General features: G+C 30.3%; 3 protein-coding genes and 2 non-coding genes across 10 annotated transcripts in view; 2 read left to right on the top strand and 3 right to left on the bottom strand.

The window, feature by feature from the left end:
• Positions 1-1694: 1694 nt before the first annotated feature.
• Positions 1695-11412, top strand: LOC117179971 (nucleolar pre-ribosomal-associated protein 1-like). 5 transcript variants are annotated; one of them, XM_033372233.1, is made up of 10 exons: positions 2396-2524; positions 2716-2914; positions 2993-3353; positions 7040-7352; positions 7443-8046; positions 8123-8419; positions 8499-8792; positions 10058-10369; positions 10454-10769; positions 11072-11412. In XM_033372233.1, exons 3-10 carry the CDS (start codon positions 3137-3139, stop codon positions 11305-11307), a joined length of 2589 nt encoding a protein of 862 aa, XP_033228124.1. In that variant the 5' UTR covers positions 2396-2524; positions 2716-2914; positions 2993-3136; the 3' UTR covers positions 11308-11412. The 5 variants fall into 5 exon arrangements, with proteins under 5 accessions (XP_033228126.1, XP_033228124.1, XP_033228121.1 ...); XM_033372235.1 differs by lacking the exons at positions 2396-2524; positions 2716-2914 and adding an exon at positions 1695-1793; XM_033372230.1 differs by lacking the exon at positions 2716-2914 and having other exon boundaries at positions 3136-3353.
• A 421-nt stretch (positions 11413-11833) lies between these two features.
• LOC117179776 lies at positions 11834-16611 on the bottom strand. The gene is made up of 2 exons (XM_033371875.1): positions 15197-16611; positions 11834-12227 (listed from the first exon to the last, which is right to left on the bottom strand). Exon 1 carries the CDS (start codon positions 16399-16401, stop codon positions 15205-15207), a length of 1197 nt encoding a protein of 398 aa, XP_033227766.1. The 5' UTR covers positions 16402-16611; the 3' UTR covers positions 11834-12227; positions 15197-15204.
• Trnam-cau lies at positions 12442-12513 on the bottom strand. Its single transcript has one exon. It is a non-coding gene; the product is annotated as a tRNA-Met (tRNA).
• Trnam-cau lies at positions 14767-14838 on the bottom strand. Its single transcript has one exon. It is a non-coding gene; the product is annotated as a tRNA-Met (tRNA).
• The window catches only part of LOC117179773 (conserved oligomeric Golgi complex subunit 4), an 11683-nt gene continuing 6149 nt past the window's right edge, over positions 16525-22058 (top strand). For both annotated transcript variants that reach the window (XR_004467956.1, XM_033371867.1), the window contains exons 1-7: positions 16525-16795; positions 18761-18958; positions 19079-19453; positions 19543-19751; positions 19821-20016; positions 20084-20331; positions 20423-20645. Coding sequence is in view for 1 of the 2 variants with exons in the window: in XM_033371867.1 (XP_033227758.1) it covers positions 16733-16795; positions 18761-18958; positions 19079-19453; positions 19543-19751; positions 19821-20016; positions 20084-20331; positions 20423-20645 (1512 nt within the window). In the remaining variant the exon portion in view is untranslated. The remainder of the gene's footprint in view (positions 16796-18760; positions 18959-19078; positions 19454-19542; positions 19752-19820; positions 20017-20083; positions 20332-20422; positions 20646-22058) is intronic.

Below are 22058 nucleotides of genomic sequence, written 5' to 3'. Positions count from 1 at the left end.
TTTTGTCAAATGTCCACGTTTTGAAGCCCCCTGAATCCGAAAAACAGGTTTTTTCGAATGTGTCTGTATGTATGTCTGTCTGTGAACACGATAACTTTTGAAAAAATTAATCTATTAGATTGCCCTTTGGCACACTCGCTTAATGTCCTAAACTAAAGGTCAAGTTCGTTAGTCAACCATTTTGGACGAAAATTCAAAAAGTGGGCACATTTTGAATATTTTTGAGACCATTTTTTTTTTAATTCAAAAATTCTCTGTACGGTTATTCATTTATATTCAAAAAATTTAACAATTTATCCTCATGAGTTTTTTTGAAAAATCAAAAATTACTAGAGTTATAGCATTTTCAAAATCCAGAAAAACAAAATAAAATGAACAATTTAAGCCAAAAAATGCATGATACCAAAAAAAGTCTAGAGAAGAAAAACTTTGCTTTTTGAAAGCCCTACAGTACTTTTTTAATTTGGTCGAGAAGTTGAACACTCCAAATTTGATCGTACTAAAAATAATGAAAAATCCAAAAATTCCATTTTTTGGTGTAACTATGCAAGATACGAAAAAAATGAAAAAGCTCAAATTGCGCGCCCTGGAAAGAACTACAAATTAAGAATGAATCACTTTTCGATATAAGCTACGAGAAAAAATTAGACAAAACTTGTTCATCCAAAAAGAGCTATAATTTTTGATAGGACAGTTAGTTTTTGCTTTAGTCGTAAAAAATAACATTAAATAAAAATATTAAATTTGTTTGAAAAAACGACACAAGGTATGAACTTAAATTACCAGACAAAAGTTGTTCGCCTAAAAAGATCGATACATTTATTATTAATTATCTTTCGATAGGACAAGTAGATTTTCTTTTAATCGTAAAACATAAGATTAAAATTTTTTAAATTAACTTTTTGGAAAAAGCACAGAAAAGACGAAAGAGGACATAGGCTCCTATATAGGACCCTATATAGGTTCCTGCATTAGACCCTATGCAGATGCACAGCAGTTTTTATTTAATCGTAAAAAACAACATTAAAATAAAAAAATTATAAAATCAAGGAAATAAGAATTAGTATGATTCAATTTTTATACATATTATGAATTGTAATGACATACATTTATTGAAATGATGCATGTTTCAGAGCAGCTTATAATACAATTTAAAGCAAAATAAGAAACAAATACAATTTGCTTTTTATTTTGCAATTTTTTAATAAGTAATCCCTCGTAGAGTTACATAAAAAATGTATTATAATTGATATAAAAGTGTTGTGTATAATGTAAAAAAGTTGACAGGTTGGACAAAATCGAGTGCGAAGCACGAGATACGTGATGAGAATGTGTTCGTTAAAGCCAAAAGAGAGTTCAAAATCACAAAATTACAGTTGTCGGTCCGTTTACCTTTGATTTTAAAAGGTCTGTGTCCGAATGCGGAAGAAATACAAAGACTAAGCGCGGAGTGCGATTGCCCTCAGTCGCGTGCCGTAGGTGCGCTCAAACTCTCGAGCTAAGCTTTTTTAACGAAAGAGAATTCTCAATCACAAAATTACAGTGGTGGATGTTTTGAGTCTTAATTTTTAAATGTTTTCGCAAGAATGTGCGAAAATATAAAGACCGAGCGCGTAGCGCGAGGTACATATATAATCGAGCGCGAAGCGCGAGAACAAACAGTCGCGCGCCCCAGGCGCGCTCAAACTTGCGAGCCGCAAGTTTATTGTGTATTTTTTTAGAAAAATAGTTCCACAGTGGTGCTGCTTGGGTTTAAACTCTGTAGTTTGGCATCGAAAACCTTTATCTAAACGGTAAAAATCTTTGAAACTCCGGGTCCCATTAAAATTTGAGAAAAAGGTTGAAAAATTATAGTTTTTATTAGTCTTATGAATATTTCTCCACATCAGAGCATGTTACTCGTTAAGACAAAAATTAAAGTTAATTAAATTCCCCACAAAAAAAAATATTTGATCTTTTATGTAGTTTAGGAGATACTGCCAACAGAAATGATCTTTTTCCAAAAAATTTCACCAACAAAAATTTTAGTTTTAGTTTTTGTAAAATAGCATATTCCCTATGCGAATTAGAGAAAAAAGCCTCACATAACAATATTATATTTTGCACATTTTTAACTTTTAATAAAGTTCGGTAATTTTTTTTGTTAATAGCGAATTTCTTCTGCACTTCGCGTTAAAGAAAACAAATTTTCGTGGATATATTTAAGAAAATAATTAAAGTTTTTCAGGTTTGTGAATGATTTCGTGTACTTTTGTTATTACAAGAGCAATTGTGAACGCTGAAAAATTATTATTTTTATTTGCATTTCACAGTATTTTAAGTTCCACTACCTACTCGTTCCAAAAACATACACCCTTTCTCCCATGGTTTAATATCTAACATTTCCACTCAGTGAGAAAGCGAGACAGCATGAGACAGCGAGAGGGCAAAAAACAATAACAAACCCAGTTTTTATACTTTTTCTCATTGTGCCATAGTACAAAATATATGCTACGTGAATTTATCCGGTGGAATATATGAGCAGGTATAAAAAAATAACATTAATTTTGGAATTAGAAAAAAATACAGCAAAGTAAAGTTAACCTCAAATTTTCTTCTTTTACGATTCCTTTTCAAAGTATTAATTTAATGTCACTTCTTTGCTACCCTGGACGTATAATTCATTGATTAAATTCATTTGACATGTATTTTTTACTATGACAAATTGAAAATTAGGAAAAGTACAAAAAAATGGATAGGTTTTCGTTTTTCCGCGGCCGAAAGACGTAAACATATATATACATATAGTACAGTGGAAGTGGCTGTCAGAATCGGACTCAACTCAAGCTCTGTGGCTGGAGTTTCTGGATCTCGGCGATGTCGGATTTCCATAGTTTTTCTATGACCTCTTCTTTATTTATTATAGTTAAAATACGTAAATAGTGCTCTTTTCAATTAACATAATATGAAAATCTTATATAAATATTCATTGCGTAATATTTCGCTTTTTTAGGTTAGGGCAGCAATTTAAAAACACGTGCGATGTTTCTTGTAAGAAAATAAATACAAAAATCCCTAATTAATGTTATTTGTGCAAAGTTTTGTGTTTAATTTTGTAAGAGTTTAGTGAGTTAGTGAGGTTTGTTTATAAACAAGAATGAAGAATTCAAAGAAGAAGCTAACCTCCAACGAGGATCCCGAAGAGCCAGAAATTCCTCCTAAAAAGCAAAAAGGCCTCGAAAATTGTATGACTAAACTTAGTATCAGAGAAGAAAATAAAAAAAGAAAGAAAAGCGAAAGTAAATCTACTGAAAGTTCCCGCATTTGTGAGAAAAAGAAAAAGATTTATGAGAATTCGTGTTCCAATGATGAAGGTAATTTTCTTTAATTATTTTCTTTCCACGTATTTGTAAAATATGGTATAAAAATTAATTGTCTAATTATTTATTTGTTTATCATCCTTACTTTCTATCTAAAATGAAAATCATTGTACACTTTATTTTAAAAATCTTATTCATGCGATCATTTCATCTTTTGCTGTAATCTTTTTTTTTTACATTTTGAGTTTAAAAATATATATAATACATAAAAGAATGCAGATTCCCGATTTTATTATTCTTAATAATACATAACATAGGAATGAGGTAAAACCAATCTTCGATTCAAAACTTTCAGAGTTTATTAAAAAATCTGACTAGATAGTACTATTGATAGTACTAGAGAGAAAAAACATATTTCTCTATATAAATTATACATTGTGACCAAATTAAAAACATAAAAACAGTGTTTAAAAAAATTACTATTTTAAATGAAACTTGTAATTGTTTCAATTAATAAAAAATATTTGTAATTCATAAAGAAACACTGTAATAAAATTAGTTCACCCATCATGATATTGATCCCAGTAATCTGTCTATTGACGCTTGCATCCGTTTTTCTTCTTCTGCTTTTACTTCTTTATCAAGCTTAGCTCGTTGTATCCGGCGTCTTATAAGATATTGACTTTCTCCTGGAAATTTGAACAACATTAATCTCTTATTTTCTATATATTAAGAAAAAATTACAAATTATACTAAAAATAGAATTAAAATTATAATTAAACATATGTATTCCGAAATCCGATGAACGGGTGTAAAAACTGGAAATAGAATCTTAAAATAACTTTATGAAACTGGACTGCGTAATGTTTAGTGTTTTTAATAATTTACATGAAAAAAGTTTTGTTGATTAGTTTATTAAAATTTAGAAATAATAATAGGGATGAAATATAGATAGATAGATTTAAGAAAAAATAGGTCTTACCGGAAACAATTGTGTATATGCACAAAAGAGCAAAAATCATCATGATAAGATGAGAAACCTTCATGACGAAGAATTTCTACGTCTTTAGATAGTGAGATCCGAGCAAAATGTACCTTGATTGTGCCAATGAGCCAGTTAACGCTCTGCTTTTATATACTTTGAATGTCATTCAAGAACTATCCGGACCGATCTGGGTCCCTGTTATGAATTAAATTAATAGGCTCTGACTCATGTCGATAAACTATTAATTCAGAGATATATGACCTTTTACGCATTTAGGGGTTTTATTGAAAAACAGGTCAAAAGAGAAGTTAAAAAATTAATATTCATTACTAAAATAATATTCTGTATATTTGATCTATTCTACATGAAAAAAGTATATGAAAATATGTTACTCTAGAAATAAAATTTAAACTCAAAATTCGCACAAAATATATTGATAAAGTAATAATTGTGTTTGAAAACATTTCAACATCTTTGTCATTTTCTTTTGGATTTATATTACCGTTTCCAAATTATTTTTTCGCTTCAACATTTAGATTTGACCGAATTTTTTCTCACAAGATTACAAATGGGTTAGTTGCATGAATTTTAGATAATATAATTATTTTTGAAATACTGAATTAGAATTCGTTGTTTTTTAGAACAAAAAATATTCCTAAACATTATGTTAAACCCTATTTAAAAAAACTTTGATACTTACGAACGGAATACAGCGATACAGCCAAACCTGATTAAATTGTTTGAAATTCTGGTTGTCTCTGCCTGGGTCAGAATTGCTAATCAGCAATGTCTGATTTTCCCACAAAACATTGAAAAGTACACTGTCCATACATTAAAAAAAAAAAATCGAGCGCATACTTGAAACGAATTTGATCAGAAATATCTCTTACGTCCCATATATATTCTATGAATCTCGGTGCTTCATTTTCTAAGTAATTACATGTAAATATTACTAGTTGCGCAGGCCATAATATTGCAAGCAACTTAGATTCTAAAATAAATTTGATGTGAAAAGTGTATTCAAATTATATTCCTATTAAAAACCGTTATTCATCATTAATATTATACCTTGGTTCGGAACTGCGTACTTGGGAAATTTTTTTAGACCTTTTCAAAGACTTAGAGAAGAGTCGACACGCTGGGAACACGATGAAATTTTGAATTTTTGTCCCCAAAGATAAAACTAATGTCAAAATTGATTTACACTTCACAATCCTGTAGCATTTCATGGTCATATTAATTTCACCATAATAGTTTTTCAGCATTTAATTATATAAAAACGGACACGGCTAGACTCGATTAAGTTTTACCCAAAAGTGCTTGCATATCCAGTTTCTCTTTTGTACGTGTTTCGGGGATGCACCTCGGTTATTTTAAGCCAAACAAAATTGTACTAAGCGTTTTTGAGGAAAACGATTTTTTCATTTTTAAATATTAAAAATCTCCCTTTTCTCGCAAACGACGCAAAATATGAATAACAGCTAATAGTTCAAAATGTTCGCCTTTCTAAGATTTATAAGTATATACATTTACTAGATTTTTATTTTGTGTATTTTCACCAGTTTCCCAACAAGAACAAAATAGAAAAAATCCACTTCCTGAAATCTATTTAAAAATGCGTTTACCGAATATTTATCTTGCGTATTTTAATAGAATTGTCGGCGGTTAAACCCCAACAGCTAATCCTATAAAAAATGGTTAAATGCAAATTGTAGGTCTTTTCAAAAGCTACAATTGCTCTTTTAGACATTTTTACGTAACTTGCACCGTTTTGATTAAAACGAGGAGCTAACTACTTCGATTTTTCGTGTACACTGGATTAAAAGATTAAAGGATTATACAAAATGCGGTTACATGTGGGATTAAATAAGATAATAGGGTTTACTAGGGATCACATAGAATTTCAAAATGTTACAATGGTGTAAACTCACAAAAATTTAAAGATTTTATTTTGGAATTAATGCAGAAATATAATTGATATTTAAATTTCTTCTTTAGTTTACTGGCGTACCAAAAATGATGTTTGGCAAAAATATCTATGATTTTAAGAATTGAAATTGTATTATCAGTCCTGTCTTATGGATTGAATTTTTTTTACCGTCACTTCATATCAACTTTTAAATGATGGGTTTCCCACAATTCTACCGTTTGCAGCTTAAAAAAAAGTCAATAATCCTCAAATATATTTATGTTTTAAAATAGCTTTCATTTTAAAAAAAATGTTTTAAACATTTCAGCCATACAAAAATTTACTTTCAAAATAATTTATTATAATTCAAGTATTTTTCCAAAATTGTGAAGAAGCGATAGTAAGAAAAAGTTCATTTGCAAAACACATTGTTAAAATAAATATTTTTTGAAAGTCTTAAATGTTTTCCAGTTAAAATAATGTTTTTTATTTGAAACTTCATCATTAGTAATATTATTTTGATTCTTTTAAATAGGTGCATATATAGTGCCAAGAAACGCTTAATCTCGTGTTAAATAAGAAATTTAAAAGTTACGATAATTGTAGCTAATAATATATCAAAATATTACAAGAGATTACACAACATTATATGGGATTGTGTCAGATTACATGGGATTAAACGAGATTACATTGGATTACACAAGATAGCAGGGTTTACTTCTCTATCATGAATGATGAGAATGTATAAATATTTAAAGATTAAAAACAAAATTTTTAACTTCACAAGAAAAAAAATTATTATAAAATGTGCAATGACCCCATTAACATTATTTTTTTATAATCCAGACTCCGAAAATGAGACAGAAAGAACCAACAAAATTACGCCGAAGGATGAAAAAATGGAAAAATCGTCTAAAGTAGAAAAAATTCAACTAACAGGAAAAGCGCTACGAGATCTTTTTCAATTCGAGCACGCTTTTGACGCAGTCAGAAAATTCGTGACGGTTTGCAACGAAAATAAAAAGCAAGATTTGGCTGCTGAATATCTCGAAGCTGGTGGAAATGTTCTTGAAGTTTTAAAAACATTTGACACGACTGATAAAAAGAATATTAATAATATCACGACTTTATTCTCTGCGATTCATATTCTTATTATGAAGTAAGTTTTCATACAATAACAATAACAAAAAGTAAACTAAAAAGTTGAGTCCTGATATTTCTGAGTATATTTCTTAATTTTAATTTACAGAATCTTGGGATTGTATCCAGAGGAAACAGAACAATATTCAAATACAGAAGAATCATGTAGACGTTTAATAAATACCCATATGTCTTCAATACAGTCAATGCTCTCAAATCAGAGCAATGCAAAGCAGAGAAAAGTTGTTTTAAAAATGCTCACAACAATGGTAACGATTGGCGGAACTCTTCCTCGCGATATTCTTAACAATCTCTCTTTAAATTCTCAAATTTTGGAAGCAGTCGTTCGCCTTACAAAACCTAGTGATCCCAACAACGTGAGGACTTCTTTTATCCACTTCACCCTTGCTTTCTTGGTCGATGGTCGTAATAACGTCATCAGATCTCTTTTAGAAAAACGAGATGTGCTCGCGTGTATCTTTCCTGATTTAATCTACGATTCGCATGAAACTGTTCACCTAATTTTGACAACCGTGAAAAAATGCGTTCTAGAAAATTCCGCAGTTAGTAAAACGACGAAACTTCACATTTTTTCGACCTCGGTGGTTCAGAATCTTGTGAATTTGTATAACTGGAAGGGTCCGCGAAATTGGCCGGGATTGAAGAAGGAAAAGGAAAAAAAGGATGAAAAGGTCGATCCTGAAGAAAAGGAGGTGATTTATTTCATATTTGAATTTTCTTCTCTGTGGCTAAATATCAAATATATTTAATATAAATTTGTTTTTACAGATTGCAGTTGAGGCTGTCCATGAATTTCTGATAACGCTCCTGGCTTCGAAAAAATATGGTATTATTTTTCAAGATCGTAGTTTGGGAATCGGTGAGGGCAGAAAAAATAATCAGCTCGTGAATACAGTTTTGAAAAGCCTCGAAAGTCCGTGGGAACATGAAAAACCAAAGGATTTAGTTGTTCAAATTTTGAGGGCTTGTCCGGATTTAATCAAGTCGCAAATAAATCTTACGGAACCGCTTTTGGCCCCGAAAGTTTCGATAAAGTGGATTAAACTGATCAGGTTTTTAAATCAGGTAGGGAATTTTATTTTTGAATAATTTCATATTTTCAAATGCAATTATATATATTTAATTTAAACTTATACTTTTTCAGATTATCGAATCCTTAGATATTGAGCGATTTTTTCATGATTCTCAAAATGTATTAGGTACACAGGTAGAGCAGTTTGCAAATATTCTGATAAATCTAACACTTCCCACTCTCGTTTTGAGAAAAGCAGTCGCACCAGGTTTGCTCCAAAGTAACTTGGCAGTACGGCACGAAAGCGTTTTGCTTTTCACGACAATGTTAACTCAAGCGAAAAAGTTGATCATCCTAGCTGAGAATTCTTTCGACTATACCAAGTTTAGGGCATTCAATAATTATTTGATAGAATACATGTCTGATGTAAGTTTTAGTGTTTTAATTAGTAGTGTCGTCATAAAAGAAAAAGTGGCCTGCCTGTACTTTCCATAAACTACGTTATCAGTTTGAGGGGGGGGGGGGGGCTAACATTGGTTATTAATACGAGGGGTGGAGGGTACGTTGAAATAACTTTACGAACTTAGATAACATCTAGAACCTAAACCCAGTAAGGAGATCTAAAAATTCATTTTTTAGTCGAAGATTTATCTCTATGGTTGAAAATATAACTATTTTAATGAAAATTGGTTTCTTGTTTGGTTGTAAATCAATTTTTCAACAGAAAATTAAACTATTTCATTTTTTGTAAATAATTCATCTTTTTAGGGTTAAAATTAAATAATTTGATTGAAAATATATGTATTTTGTTGGAAATTTGTTTTTGTTTTTTGTTCAAAGTTATTTTTTTTTCATCAGAGTTTTTATCCGAAAAGTTTACTGTTGCATTCTTTATTGAAAATTTATTCAGTATATTGTATAAGTTAAAAATTTAATTGTTTGGTAGAAAATTCATGTATTTGATTGAAAAGTCGTCTTTTTGGGTAGAAAATTAATCTGATTTGTTGAAAACTCAACTTTTTGGTTAGAAATTTAACTATTTTGATCAAAATCGAATTATTTTGTTAGTCATCATTTTTGGTCGAAAATTGTTCAAAATTGTTCTTATATTGTTCAAATTCATACTTTTGGATTGAAAAGTCATCTGTTATGTTAGAAAAGTGAACCTTCTAGGTAGAAAATTTATTTTCCTTGGTTGAAAAGTAACTTTTTTGTTAAAAATTCAACTCTCTTTGAAACAATTCGTCTTTTTGCCTTGAAACTGTTACAGTTTGGTTAAATCTTTAACTTTTTGTTTGAAAACTTATCCCTTTTACTGAAAGTTCATCTATTTCATTGTTAATGCCACTTTTTGGCTCAAAATCGTGTTTTTATTTATTTTTTTTTTGAAATTTCGTCTTTCTGTATTGAAAATTCATCTCATTGAGTAGAAATTTGTTTTTTGTTGAAATATGTTATCTGCATTAATTGTATTCAAAAGAATTCATAAACGTAAATCCGTCCTTGGCCAACGGCTACGTTATTTGGGGGGGGGGGGGGGGGGGGGGGGGGGGGGGGGGGGGGGGGTGATATCTGAAAATTGCTAACGTAGTTTATGGATGGATACCGCTGGTTTTAATGTAAATCACCTAACCCTAAATTAAAAGTATGGATTAAAGAAAAAAGATTATTATTTTTCTATTAATTTATAGAATGCTCCAGTTTTTGAAAGATGCCTGCGAACTTGGAAAAACGCTTTAGAACCGAAAGAATTCGAAATGGATGAAGTAGAAATTCCACGAATGGAGGAGGTTTTATTTTCGATCCTGAATTTGCTAAAAGCCTACAACCAATCTTTCCCAGCTTTAGTTTATGTAAATGTGGAAGCTGATGTAAATCTGACGATGTTATTAAGCGGATTATCTCAAAATTTGGATATTCAAGAAAATTCCCAGTGCGAATTGAATGTGATCGCTATTGATTTTATTCTCAGTGTGAATCCTTTCATCTTTACTCCAGCTCAAGTAATTTATTTTTTCAACTGTTTAATTATTGCTGATATATTTATTAACTGTTAGTGATTTATCTATCTCTTGATTTATTTACAGGAACTTTATGGAAAGGCCCTTTTATTTTTACTAATAGCCCTCGACGAAAATTGTCCTCTACTCGATAATATAAAAAGTTCGATTACAAAATTATTAGAGGTGCCTCGAGCATTTTACGAATGCGAGGACCAAATAGAAATTTGGTTTAATGCTTTTCTCGCTTTAAAAGATTTTGAAGAAAGGCTAGAACTTGCCCTGTGGTTTGTAAAAATGGTTGAAAAGGTGTTCAAACACGTGGATAAATATCACTTGGCAATCAAAATTGCCGAAGAAAGTTCGGGTATTGAAATCGATAAATACATGAGCTTTTTCGAAGGTAAATAGGATTATAAACCCGTCTTCTTTTTTAAGGCCATGTAATACTTGCTGATTCCTACTTTACCGTTATTCTTTCGCATAAATTACGCTTACACGAATTGAGATAAACAAATTCTTTGTGTCTCCAGAAACTTAAAACCATACAATCGTTCAAATGTTCAAATCTATCTCAATTTGCGTAGACGTAAGACCTTGCGAAAAAAGTGTGGGTAAGGTATAAATAGGATAAGTGTTACAATACATGGCCTTCAAAATAATTTTTGAAATTAAAGTTTTAAATTAAATGTTTCTTTTTTGCAGAACTCAAAACGAACGGAGCGTATTATATCAAAACTCACGAGAGACTTCAGTACGTGACATCCTTGCCCATTATTTTATGTTCAGCACTAGATTCCTTGAAGAAAAAAGCAACGGAAAACCAGATTCGTTTCATGAACGAAATCCTGATGCACACTTTGTATTATCAAGTGAAACCAGAACCTTTGATTCACTTAACGAAGGACATAAAGGAACTGAGGTTAGAAGAGTACATGTGAATTCGATTTTTAAGTCTAATATTAAAATACTTTAATGATTATAGTTAGATAATAATTTTTGTAACAAAGGTAATAGTTTTTAATACATTTTGTAATACTTCCAAACTTTTTTTCTTCTCGCGTCGAAGCAGCATCGTATTGTATACGATTTAAAAACAGTATGGCAAGAATTTTGTAAAAGTTTATCTTAATCTTATGATGTGTAAATAAATCAAATATAACTAAAAAGAATATTGTTGGTCAACTATATCGAGGCGTCCTAACGATAGGATGCCAACGCACGCGATCGACTAGATGATACTTAACCAAAAATATAAACAATAAAAAGCTAACCAAGAAGTAAGCACTAGAAAGTTTTAGATCGCGGAATTGATTGATTGATCGCTTTTCTCGCCCGAGATAGAACTTTTATGATTTGATGAAGCGAGTGAGCACCTTTTAATTTTGGCCAACTTCTAGCCTCATCTTGCTCAATTACGCGAGCAAGACTTTCTAGCGCTGAATTCTCGGTTAGTTTTTTATTGTTTTTATTTTTGGTCAAGTACCGTCAAGTCGTGTCGCGTGCGTTGGCATCCTAACGTTAGGACGCCTCGATATATCTTTCAGACAAACAATCAAAACACAGATCTAAAAATTCGTTATTTGCTTATTTTAAAACTTAACAGAAATTAGAATCTGAGGTCAATCTGATTTAGGCTTGGTTCCTAATTCTAGACAAAAAAAGAAATATATGCAAAAAGCAGCAAAGGGAGCGAAATAATAGAAAAATTAGCCAGGCACTTTTCCCTTAGTTGTAATGTTCTATGGGACGTTTTTTTTCTTCTCTTTTTGGTAGTCTTAATAATTAGCATTTCAGATCCAGAGATGTCATAAATGAAGAGTCACAGCATTTTTTCCAGAGATCAGATCGTCAGTGAAACCTGTTGATCAAATAAAAACATACATTTCAGACTAGATTTGTTACCAATTAGTAGTGTCTAGATGTACCGACAAAAGCTGGCAATAAGTACTGAAATTTGGGTACACATAGCCACCGACATTTTAATCGGTTTTTTTTTTAAATGTAAATGTACAATAATTCACATTTTTCTATATTTATTTTGTTTGTGAAAATTACTACATTAAAAAAATATATAGCAGAGCGTGGTTTCGATCCACGGACCTCTGGGTTATGGGCCCAGCACGCTTCCACGGCGCCACTCTGCTTGATTCTAAGTTGTGTGATTGAAAAAAATCAATATGTGCTTAAAAATTTGATTTTTGAACATTTCAAAGTTTAATAATTAGATTTAGTATTTTGGCAAGATCACGATATCCTTGGTGACAACATTTTGAAGCGAACTCGTATAGAATTTCTTGCGAAACACGCGAATCTGAAAGTTTTAAATCGATATTTCGAACAGTTTTCGAAATATCTATTTTTTATGTTAAAATTATTGTCTCTTGTTTTTGATTAGATTAATGTCTGAATATCGATTTCGATGGGTCTTTTTTTGCGAGAAACACGGATCTGAAATTTTTAAATCGATATCTCGAATAGTTTTCGAGATATCGATTTTTTCTTTTAAATTAAATAATCGAATAATCCGAGGAAAATAATAGGGGTGAGACTTGCATTATTCGATTATATAATTTAAGAGTATAAATCATTATATCGAAAAATATTCGAGATATCAATTTAAAAATTTGACATCCGTGTTTCTCGCAAAAAATCCCATCAAAATCGATATTCAGAAACTACGCTAATAAAAAACAAAATTCAACCATTTTAACATAAAAAAAAACCGGCATATCGAAAACTATCCGAGATATCTATTTAAAACTTTCAGATTCGTGTTACTCGCGAAAAATCCTATAAGAATCCACATTCAAACTTCGTCGCCGCGGATATCGTAATCTCCCCAGTATTTTGCATAATTCAAATTTCTTTATTTGTGAAAATGAAAAAAAAGTATAGCAGAACGTGGTTTCGATCCACGGACCTCTGGATTATGGGCCCAGCAGGCTTCCACTGCGCCACTTTGCTTGATTTAATGTTGGATGCATGCAAAAATCCAATGTGGGCTTGAAAAGTTGATTTTTTTAACATTTCTACATTTAATCATTATATTTAGTATTTTACAGCAATCAAATTTTTTTATTTGTAAAAATGAAAAAAATAAAGGTAAAACTTTGGAATATCGGCCCTCTGAAGGAGCCAACAAACGTAAAATTGTTATATTTTCATTTTTCGTTACTAAAAACACAAAAGAAGAACAATTTTAGGCCACATTATCACTTTGTTTATAAAAAAACAGGCTGAGATGCACCTTGCCTACCTGACTGAAATCACTCATTTCATCACTAAAAATTTATCCAGATCGAGCTTGCATTGACGGCTTCTACTCAAGATAGCTCCTAAAACGTATTTCAATTTTTCAAAATTACTAATTACAGCAAGATAATAATTAAACAAAAGGGGCAAGGAGGTTTTTCACAACAACCACAAATATTGTCAATGAGGTACATGCTATTTCGTAAATTTTAACAATTAAAAACAATGAATAAGTTGCCTTCTTGTTTACCTTATTTACCTTCTTGTCCCTTTTTTAATTATTATCTTGTTGCCATTAGTCATTTTAAACAATGTATTCTGAAAATATTCTTTTCCCACCTTTTTCATTTTCTTGCAAGAAATTTCTGATAGAACTTTCTTTCCATAACTTCCCATATTTTTCAGATCCTTTGCAAATCTACATCCGAAACTACACCACTATTTTCTTTCAAAATCTTTCTGAATTTATCAGAAAGTGTCCCAGCGGTATCTTTCCGTTTTTTCCGATACTATCCGAAACTGTCCCGTGCGCACTTTTATCAGTTTCTATAAGATTTTATCCGAAAACTAAATTATGCAATATTATTATATAAAGATTGTTTAATAGAACTTCATATTTATTTATTATGTAATTGTGAATAAACTTTAAAAATTAAAATATATTGAAGGATTAGAAAGTGAAAAATTATTCATTCAAAAAATTTTTTAATTTAATAATTTTTTCCTAATTATAACTGTTTAATAATTTTGATAATAAGTTGGTGAATAAATTTGGAATAAAAGAATTATTTTTTAAACCTTATTTAAACAATTATTTTGTTCGTTCAAATTATTAATATTATTTTTTGATAATAATAATTTGCAAAAACAAAATAATATATATTAATATTAATAATTATTATTATTAATAATTAATATTTTTTGATAACATCTGATAAAAATAAACGGGACATTTCTGATCAAATCTAATAGAACACTAGTTGGACACTTCTGATGAAATCTGATAGAATTACAAGTATATCAGAAGATTCTTTCAGAATTTTTCCGATTTTTTGGACATGATTAGAATTCATCGAATTTTAACAAGTTTCTTTTTCAAGGGCCATACAGAAGAAACCGCTATTCTAAAGTTTGAAAAAAAATTATAGCAGAGCGTGGTTTCGATCCACGGACCTCTGGGTTATGGGCCCAGCACGCTTCCACTGCGCCACTCTGCTTAGTTGGGAGTTTTTAAAAATTTAAGCAGAGACTGAAAGTTTTTTTTTTTAATATTGATCATTTTCTGAAGTTTTTGAGATATATATAATTCATTATATATTTAAATCAAAAGAAAGAAGTGAACATCCAGTTTCAGATTTTTAGCTTAAAATACACTATAAAAAGCATCAAATTCGCTTCGTTTACTTTTGTGGTTATGTTGAACCCCGCGAAAAATTGAAACACTTGAATTCCAAGCTTATGGTTTTACCTAATGTTTCACATTGTTTTATATAATCAATTAGAAGCAAATTCCAATAAAACTAAAGCAAACATTGAAAGAAAAAAGCTAGTTAATACTACAAATATTTTTCTCACCAAAATATTTAAACTCCAGTCTCCTTTGAATACTTTGTTTCAAAAGAAAGTCCACCCACATCATTAATCGAGCGATACTTGATATCGATGAAATCCTCATAATTCTTCACCTTGAAGGAACTTTCTCTAATACTTTCATTTTTTATCATAAAATCGCAAATTTTTGGCAACGAATTGTAACTTAGCACCGGTATCGTTGTATAATAAAAATCGACTGTAACATTAGACACCTCTTCTTCAGTCATCGGCAAATCAATCGGCTTTTTAGGTTTGAGTTTCTTCTTTTTAATCCACTTCTCCGGCAAATTAAGCGTAGGAACCACATACGGTTTTAGCCTCGGCTTGACATTAGCATGCTCAGACCATGAATCATCAGGAAAATGTAAATAACAAACAAACAGCCTTCTCTTCCTAATTTCTTCATAACTTATACTCTTTATATAAGGACTTTTTATAGCATTCACCCATTTTTCTCCTACAAATTCGTCCTTTGGAAAAGCGTGTTTAGTGACATTTCTTCCAGATTTGCAATTCGGGACAATACAATAAGTCTTTAAAATATTTTTTCTGTTTTCTTTTTTAATACTTTTTAGTTTCCTGTGTTCCAGATTCTTGGGGTTTATATATTTATATAAATTCGCTCGAATTTTAAAAGCTATTGTAATTTCTTTACCTTTTTCTGCCCTTCGGAATTCTTTACTCGCATAATTAAGAATATTTTCGACAGGATTTATTTCTTTAAAAAGGCAATCTTCCCACAACAAATTATTTTCTACAGGTGGCACATTTTCCGCCGGGGGAAGATTGTTTTCTTCATTGTAGCTTAGCGAATAAGCGTCAATTATCTTTGGTTTGGCTCTGAGAATTATTTTTTTATTTTTATCGACTTCGTCACTTTGGAGGTCGATTTTTAATTCCTCAGAATTTTTATCAGGATAAGACGAAGGCAATCGAAGAAAGGGAACTGCATCCCATTTTAATCTCGGCCTCTCAGCTGTGATGAAAAAGGAATCTTTGGTAAAATGTAAATGACAAACACGATAAGTTTGAATTTCTTTGAGTGATAGTGTTTCAAGAAAAGGATTTTTGACCGCTCGAACCCAACGTTGACATTGTTTAGTGTCCTTTGGAAACCTGTTGAACTTCACTGAATTCCCTGAGTTACAATTTGGAACGATACACCTTGTTTTGAATTTGTTTGACATATTTCTTTCACTGATTTAAAGAGTGAATTATCACGAGAGGTTTTCAGTTTATTATGCAAGGCATGAGTGGGGATTTGCGAAATTTGAGCTATTTGGAAATAAACGGAAGGTCGGAACGGAATACGCACGTGATCCAACACGTGAAGGTCATATAAAACTAGGTTAGGTTAGGTTGGTTTGAAGAATTGAGGTTATGTTGACGTGGACACAGGACATAGTTCTTTACAAAAACGTCAAAATGTCAGCTGTCAATAAATTTTAAAGACTGGCGAAATTTAGTTTGCAGTTGTTATTACATCAATAATTCTAAGGATTTTGGGTAAATTAGAAGATGGATTTACCCTTAACTGAAGAGAACTGCCCGATGATTCTTGAAAAATTACTGGAAGCGGAGGTTAGGATTTTTCAATTCTTATATTTCATTATATCTTTTTTTTTAATATTTCAACTATTGAAATTAGTAAAAAATGAAATTATTTAGTACCTTGAAAATATTTTTCCACTATGATGTTTCAAATTTTGGTTTGTGTCTCAGGGTTGCTACAAAAGTCAGGTTTCAAAATTCCATGACTTTTTCGAATTCTGTAGGTCTACTGTTCAAAAAATGGCTGTCAACTTTTTAATAAATTCAGTCAATGAAGTAAATTGTATTTAATTTCAACACGCTACACTGTTCGCAAACTAATTTCCCAATATAAGAATTTCTCGTTATGTTATTAATTAATTCAAACCTGGGCGGTACAGAAAACTACAAAGCATGCAAAATTAGAATTTTTAATCAATATTTGTGAATTTTAATGAATATATATGAATTTATACAAAGATTGATGAATATACCATTGCATGAATGTTTACAAAAATATAGGTCTAAAAACGTGATGTATTCTATACTTTTTTTATATTTTGTTTTTAATAAATTACAAATTTCTGCACATAATTATGAATACTTTTGTAGAAAATTATGCATTTCTACAAACAATAACGAAAATTTACATTTTACAAATACAAATTGTTATAAAATTACAAATTTGTATACACAATTATAAATAGCAACAATTTTCTACGAAAAAATAGGAAAATCTACAACCTCATAATAAACATTTAGTTATTTATAGGCTTTAATACGTTTTTATAGAAAACTAAGAATTTCTATAAAAAATAACGAAAATGTACATTTTGCAAATCAATTCGTTATAAAATCACATATTTCTGCACACAATTATGAATAGCTACAATTGTCTACGAACAAAAAATATAAAAATCTACTATCCTGTAATAAAGATTTATTTTTTCATTATTTTTAATACGTTTTTGTAGAACATTATAAATTTTTATAAAAAATAACGAATATTTACGTTTTGAAAATACAATTTATTGTAAAATTTCAATTTTCTACACAGAATTACGAATAGCTACAATTTTCTACAAAAGAAATAGGGAAATTCACGACTCACAAAATGAAGGTTTAGTTTTTCATAACTTTTACTAGGTTTTTCTAAGAAATTACGAATTTCTGCAAAGGTTAATGAATATATATGATTACATATTTCTATGAATAATTAAAAAATTAAAAACCTCAAATCGATAATTTTTGTCCAATTTATATGAAAATGTACCGTCGTAGAGTGTGATAATTTTGCGTAAACAATTTTGCAAGAGTATTTAAATTTCCTAATTTTTTTAAAATTCTCGAAATCGGTGAGATATACGTGAAAACTGACCAAAAAATTATTATTTTTAAAAGAGGATGATCCTCGTCCACCTCGAACTGACACAATATTAATATTTGAAAAATTTTAGATGTTGCAAATTTAAAAACAGATAATTTCGGGGTAGACAAAACTTTTTATTTATTGTGTAAATTAAACAGAATTAAGACATACTATAATAAATTACGCCTCATTCCTTCGTAGGGAAAGTTAATCGCTCAACGTGAATGCCATTCTAGACGAAAAAGTACGCAAATATAGGATTTTTTATTATCACGTTCAACGAAAAAACTATCCTGAGTCAAATTCGTGCAAATTATTGAATTCGGAAAAATTTTCATTCAGCTTATAAAAATTTTTTAAATTCTAGAATTATATCCATATTATTTGGATTCTAAAAAAAATAAATTCATATCAATTGGAAAATTGAAAATTCACCATGACTTACTAAAGTAATTATTAAAACTTTGAAGTAGGTGTGAAAAAAAATTCAAGTATTTTTTTTTAACCTCATGACTTAGCCAGGCTTTTTAGAACTTTTACCAAATTCTAAGAATTATCCAGGTCTTCCGGGTTTCTTTGTCTATCATAATTTGCCTTGAAAATTTGAAACTATTTATATTTTTTCATTAATATAAGTTTCTTTCTAGGTGGTAATCAATAAACAATTAAATCACATTCTTTCTCGGCATTATCATGTCGAAGCTAAACTGCAAAACATAAGCAAAGTTTTGCCAAATGTGATTATTATTCGATCAGAGAGTGAAAAATTCCGTGATATGATCAATCACACAAATGAATTGGCTGAGAAAGTCAGTGCGAAAGTCAGACAATTAGACTTGGCTCGGGTACGTCAATCTCGTTATTAAAACTGAAGTTTCTTAGTGAAGCATCTGAGCATGTTTATATCCTTGATTTAAAAATTGAATAAAAATGTACTCTCTATTTTATTTTAATATTCATTTCAGAGCAGAGTATGTGAATGTCAAAGCCGAGTGAACGACATCCTGGACTTGCAACTTTGCAGCCAAGGAGTAGCGGCTGCTTTGCGAAATGAAGATTACGAGCAAGGAGCTGCTCACGTCCATCGATATTTATCCATGGATCAACAACTATTAGAAAGAACTGCTGAGGATGTTTCAGGAGATCGTACGAGTGTCGCCAGTTCTCTTTCTACTTTACAGCAAGCGGCTCTGGAATTAAGAACTGTCATCACACACAAATTCGACGAAGCAGTAAAATCCGAGGACTTAGCTTCTGTAGAGAGGTTTTTTAAGATATTCCCTTTGCTTGGAATGCACATTGAGGGGCTGAAGAAATTCTGCCAGTACCTCTGTTCAAAGGTCTGTTTAAAAAAATTAATTGCTTTTAAGCATGAATACAAATTAAAAGTAGAAAAATTTAGTTAATTATAATCCAATGATTTTTCCAGCTGCAAGAAACTGCGCAAAAGAACTTAAAACTAGCTTTGGACATAAAAGCATCCGATAAAAGGGCTGCTGTTATATTCGCTGATACAATAACTTTATTATTTGAGGGAATAGCCAGAATTGTGGAAGTTCATCAGCCAATTATTGAAACTTATTACGGACCTGGAAGACTACTAATTACTGTTACCATTTTACAAAAGGAGTGCGATAGGTAAAATCAAAGAAAAAATCAATTATAATTTGTTTAACGAATGTTATTCCCATTAAAACGTATTCGCAGGCAAATTAAAAAGATCATCGCAGAGTTTATGAAGCATAGAAGTATTGCAAAAAAGGTACAAATGATAAATGATTACTTGAGGAAACAAGGAGGCGAAAAGGCTGATCCCAAGGAACTAGACTTGCTTCTTGGAGAAATAACAATTATGCACGCTCGTTCTGAATTATATATTCGTTTTTTAAGAAGGCGAATCAGTGTAAGTGTTTCTATATTTATAATACTTTGAACACGAACAAGTAAATAAATTGTTATTTAAATTACAGAGTGATTTGGAAATTGGTACAACCGATGAATCGCAACGAAAGGCTTCCATGAATGATTTCGAGACTTTTGTCAGCAATTCCGAATTGGCGAGAAGCATGCAGGAATTGTTGGGAGCCTATCTGGCCTTAGAAAGATATTTTTTGGAGGAGAGTGTGAATAAAGCAATTGGAATGGACGTTCTGGATCAGGAACAACAAACTTCGAGCATGGTTGATGACGTTTTCTTCATAGTGAAGAAATGTGTGAGGTGAAGAGAGAAATTTATTTATTTAATTTAGTTTTATAAAATTAAATAGGACTTACCTAAAATCAGATATAATGCATATTTAATTTTGCAGACGAGCAATTTCGAGTTGGAGTATCGACGGAGTTTGTGCTGTAGTAAATATGGCCTGTGGAATTCTAGAAGGAGAATTTACAAGCCGACTAAGAAGTCGTTTACGTCAAGGATATCCAGCTGGTTATATGGATTTAGCTCAAGCTTACAGTGCTCTGCAGACGAGTATTCAGCATGGCAGATTGCAGACTTCTGATACAGAACAAGGAAGACTAATGTTTTTGGTATTTATATTTTATTTTCAAGTTAGGGGGCTCAGCCCTCTGCGCTGGTTTAACAGATTGTTGTTGTGATCTTTATGGTTATTTAGGTTTGGCATTTAGGGATGTTGGACAGGCAGTAAGGGAGGTTGAACGAGTATGTGCTGTTAAGAAATTTATTTAGTTAGTTATCTATTTTGTATACTATTGATCTAGGCTGAATGGTCGATTTTTCAAATAATCTCACATATTCTTTTTGTTAACAAAAAAATGATAATTTTAGTTCAAATATATTCTTTCAAAATACAATTCTTTTTGATGGGGATGTAATTATTCATAAATAGACTTCTGTTTTTTAATTTTGTGCATTTAAAAAAGTGTTAAAAAAATGAATTCCGTCTAGTTAAAATTAATTCTTTTAAACGAATTTTTATAGGAATTTAATTCCTTAAAAATAAAGTTCTGTCGTGTAATTTTGTGCATTTACAGAGGTTCTAAGATAAATTACTTCTCTGTAGTTAAAAAACAATTTATTTAAATAAAAAGGTTATAGCATATAAAAGTTAGCAGTGGTTTGTTTCATGTATGACTTAATCACATTAATCAAAGACTTTCCATATATGATAGGATCACCCTTGATACCTGCAATAATGGTGGTCTGAGGAAGATTCTTTGAATACGTTAATAGGTTTCATCGAATACGTGTACTGTGTATACATAACTACAGATATATTACATTTAAATTCTTTAAGAATTTTTCTTTATTATTTATAAAAATAATCTTTAATTTTTCTGAAGACACTGATTTAAAAAAAATTGGTTTAATGTGTGCTGAAAAATAAAAAATAAGACAATTTTCTTTCTTAAAATCTTTGTTCGATGTGATTAAGAATAATTTTTTAAAGAAGAAATTTCATCTTTCACTGGATTTAAGAAAAAAGTTACAAAAAAATAAGTTTTTATTTAAGATTGATGTTGAAGCTTTCTTGATTTTGATTTCATCAGATATTTCAAAATGATTAACAGTTAAATAAACTCTCAATATTGTTGGATTGAGATTTTAATTAAAGTTCCATTTTTTTAAAGGGGACTGTCAGTTCTCAGAAACATTGACGATAAAAATGTAAATAGTGTTAATAATTTCTTAATAATTAACTTCAAATTTAATTCTGCTTTTCAGTTAATATTAGCATAACATACAAATATTCCCTATTAATTTCCCATTAAAATTTTCCTGAAGAGGACGTCTTAAAGGCCTCGAAGCATTTTGGATCCTGGTAGTATAAAAAAGATGAATGAATAATAATGAAATGAGAGAGGTGACGTTTGAATAGCTCTTCCTCTTTTCTTCGTTTTTTTTTTCATTTTTCAGATATCTGTTTCTAATAATAAGTTTTGCACTGTTATTTGGAAATATATTTCTTTTATTTTAGCTAA

Source organism: Belonocnema kinseyi, chromosome 9, assembly GCF_010883055.1.
Source record: "Belonocnema kinseyi isolate 2016_QV_RU_SX_M_011 chromosome 9, B_treatae_v1, whole genome shotgun sequence".
Lineage (NCBI taxonomy): Eukaryota > Metazoa > Arthropoda > Insecta > Hymenoptera > Cynipidae > Belonocnema > Belonocnema kinseyi.
This window is presented reverse-complemented; position numbering and strand designations above follow the sequence as displayed.

Bases quoted from the DNA above. Each gene is read 5' to 3' on its own strand.
- LOC117179971 (XM_033372230.1), top strand. The intron at 8,793-10,057 runs GTAAGTTTTAGT...ATTAATTTATAG, and splicing joins TGATAGAATACATGTCTGAT to AATGCTCCAGTTTTTGAAAG. The intron at 10,770-11,071 runs GTAAATAGGATT...TCTTTTTTGCAG, and splicing joins ATACATGAGCTTTTTCGAAG to AACTCAAAACGAACGGAGCG.
- LOC117179776 (XM_033371875.1), bottom strand. From the start codon at position 16,401: ATGTCAAACAAATTCAAAACAAGGTGTATCGTTCCAAATTGTAACTCA.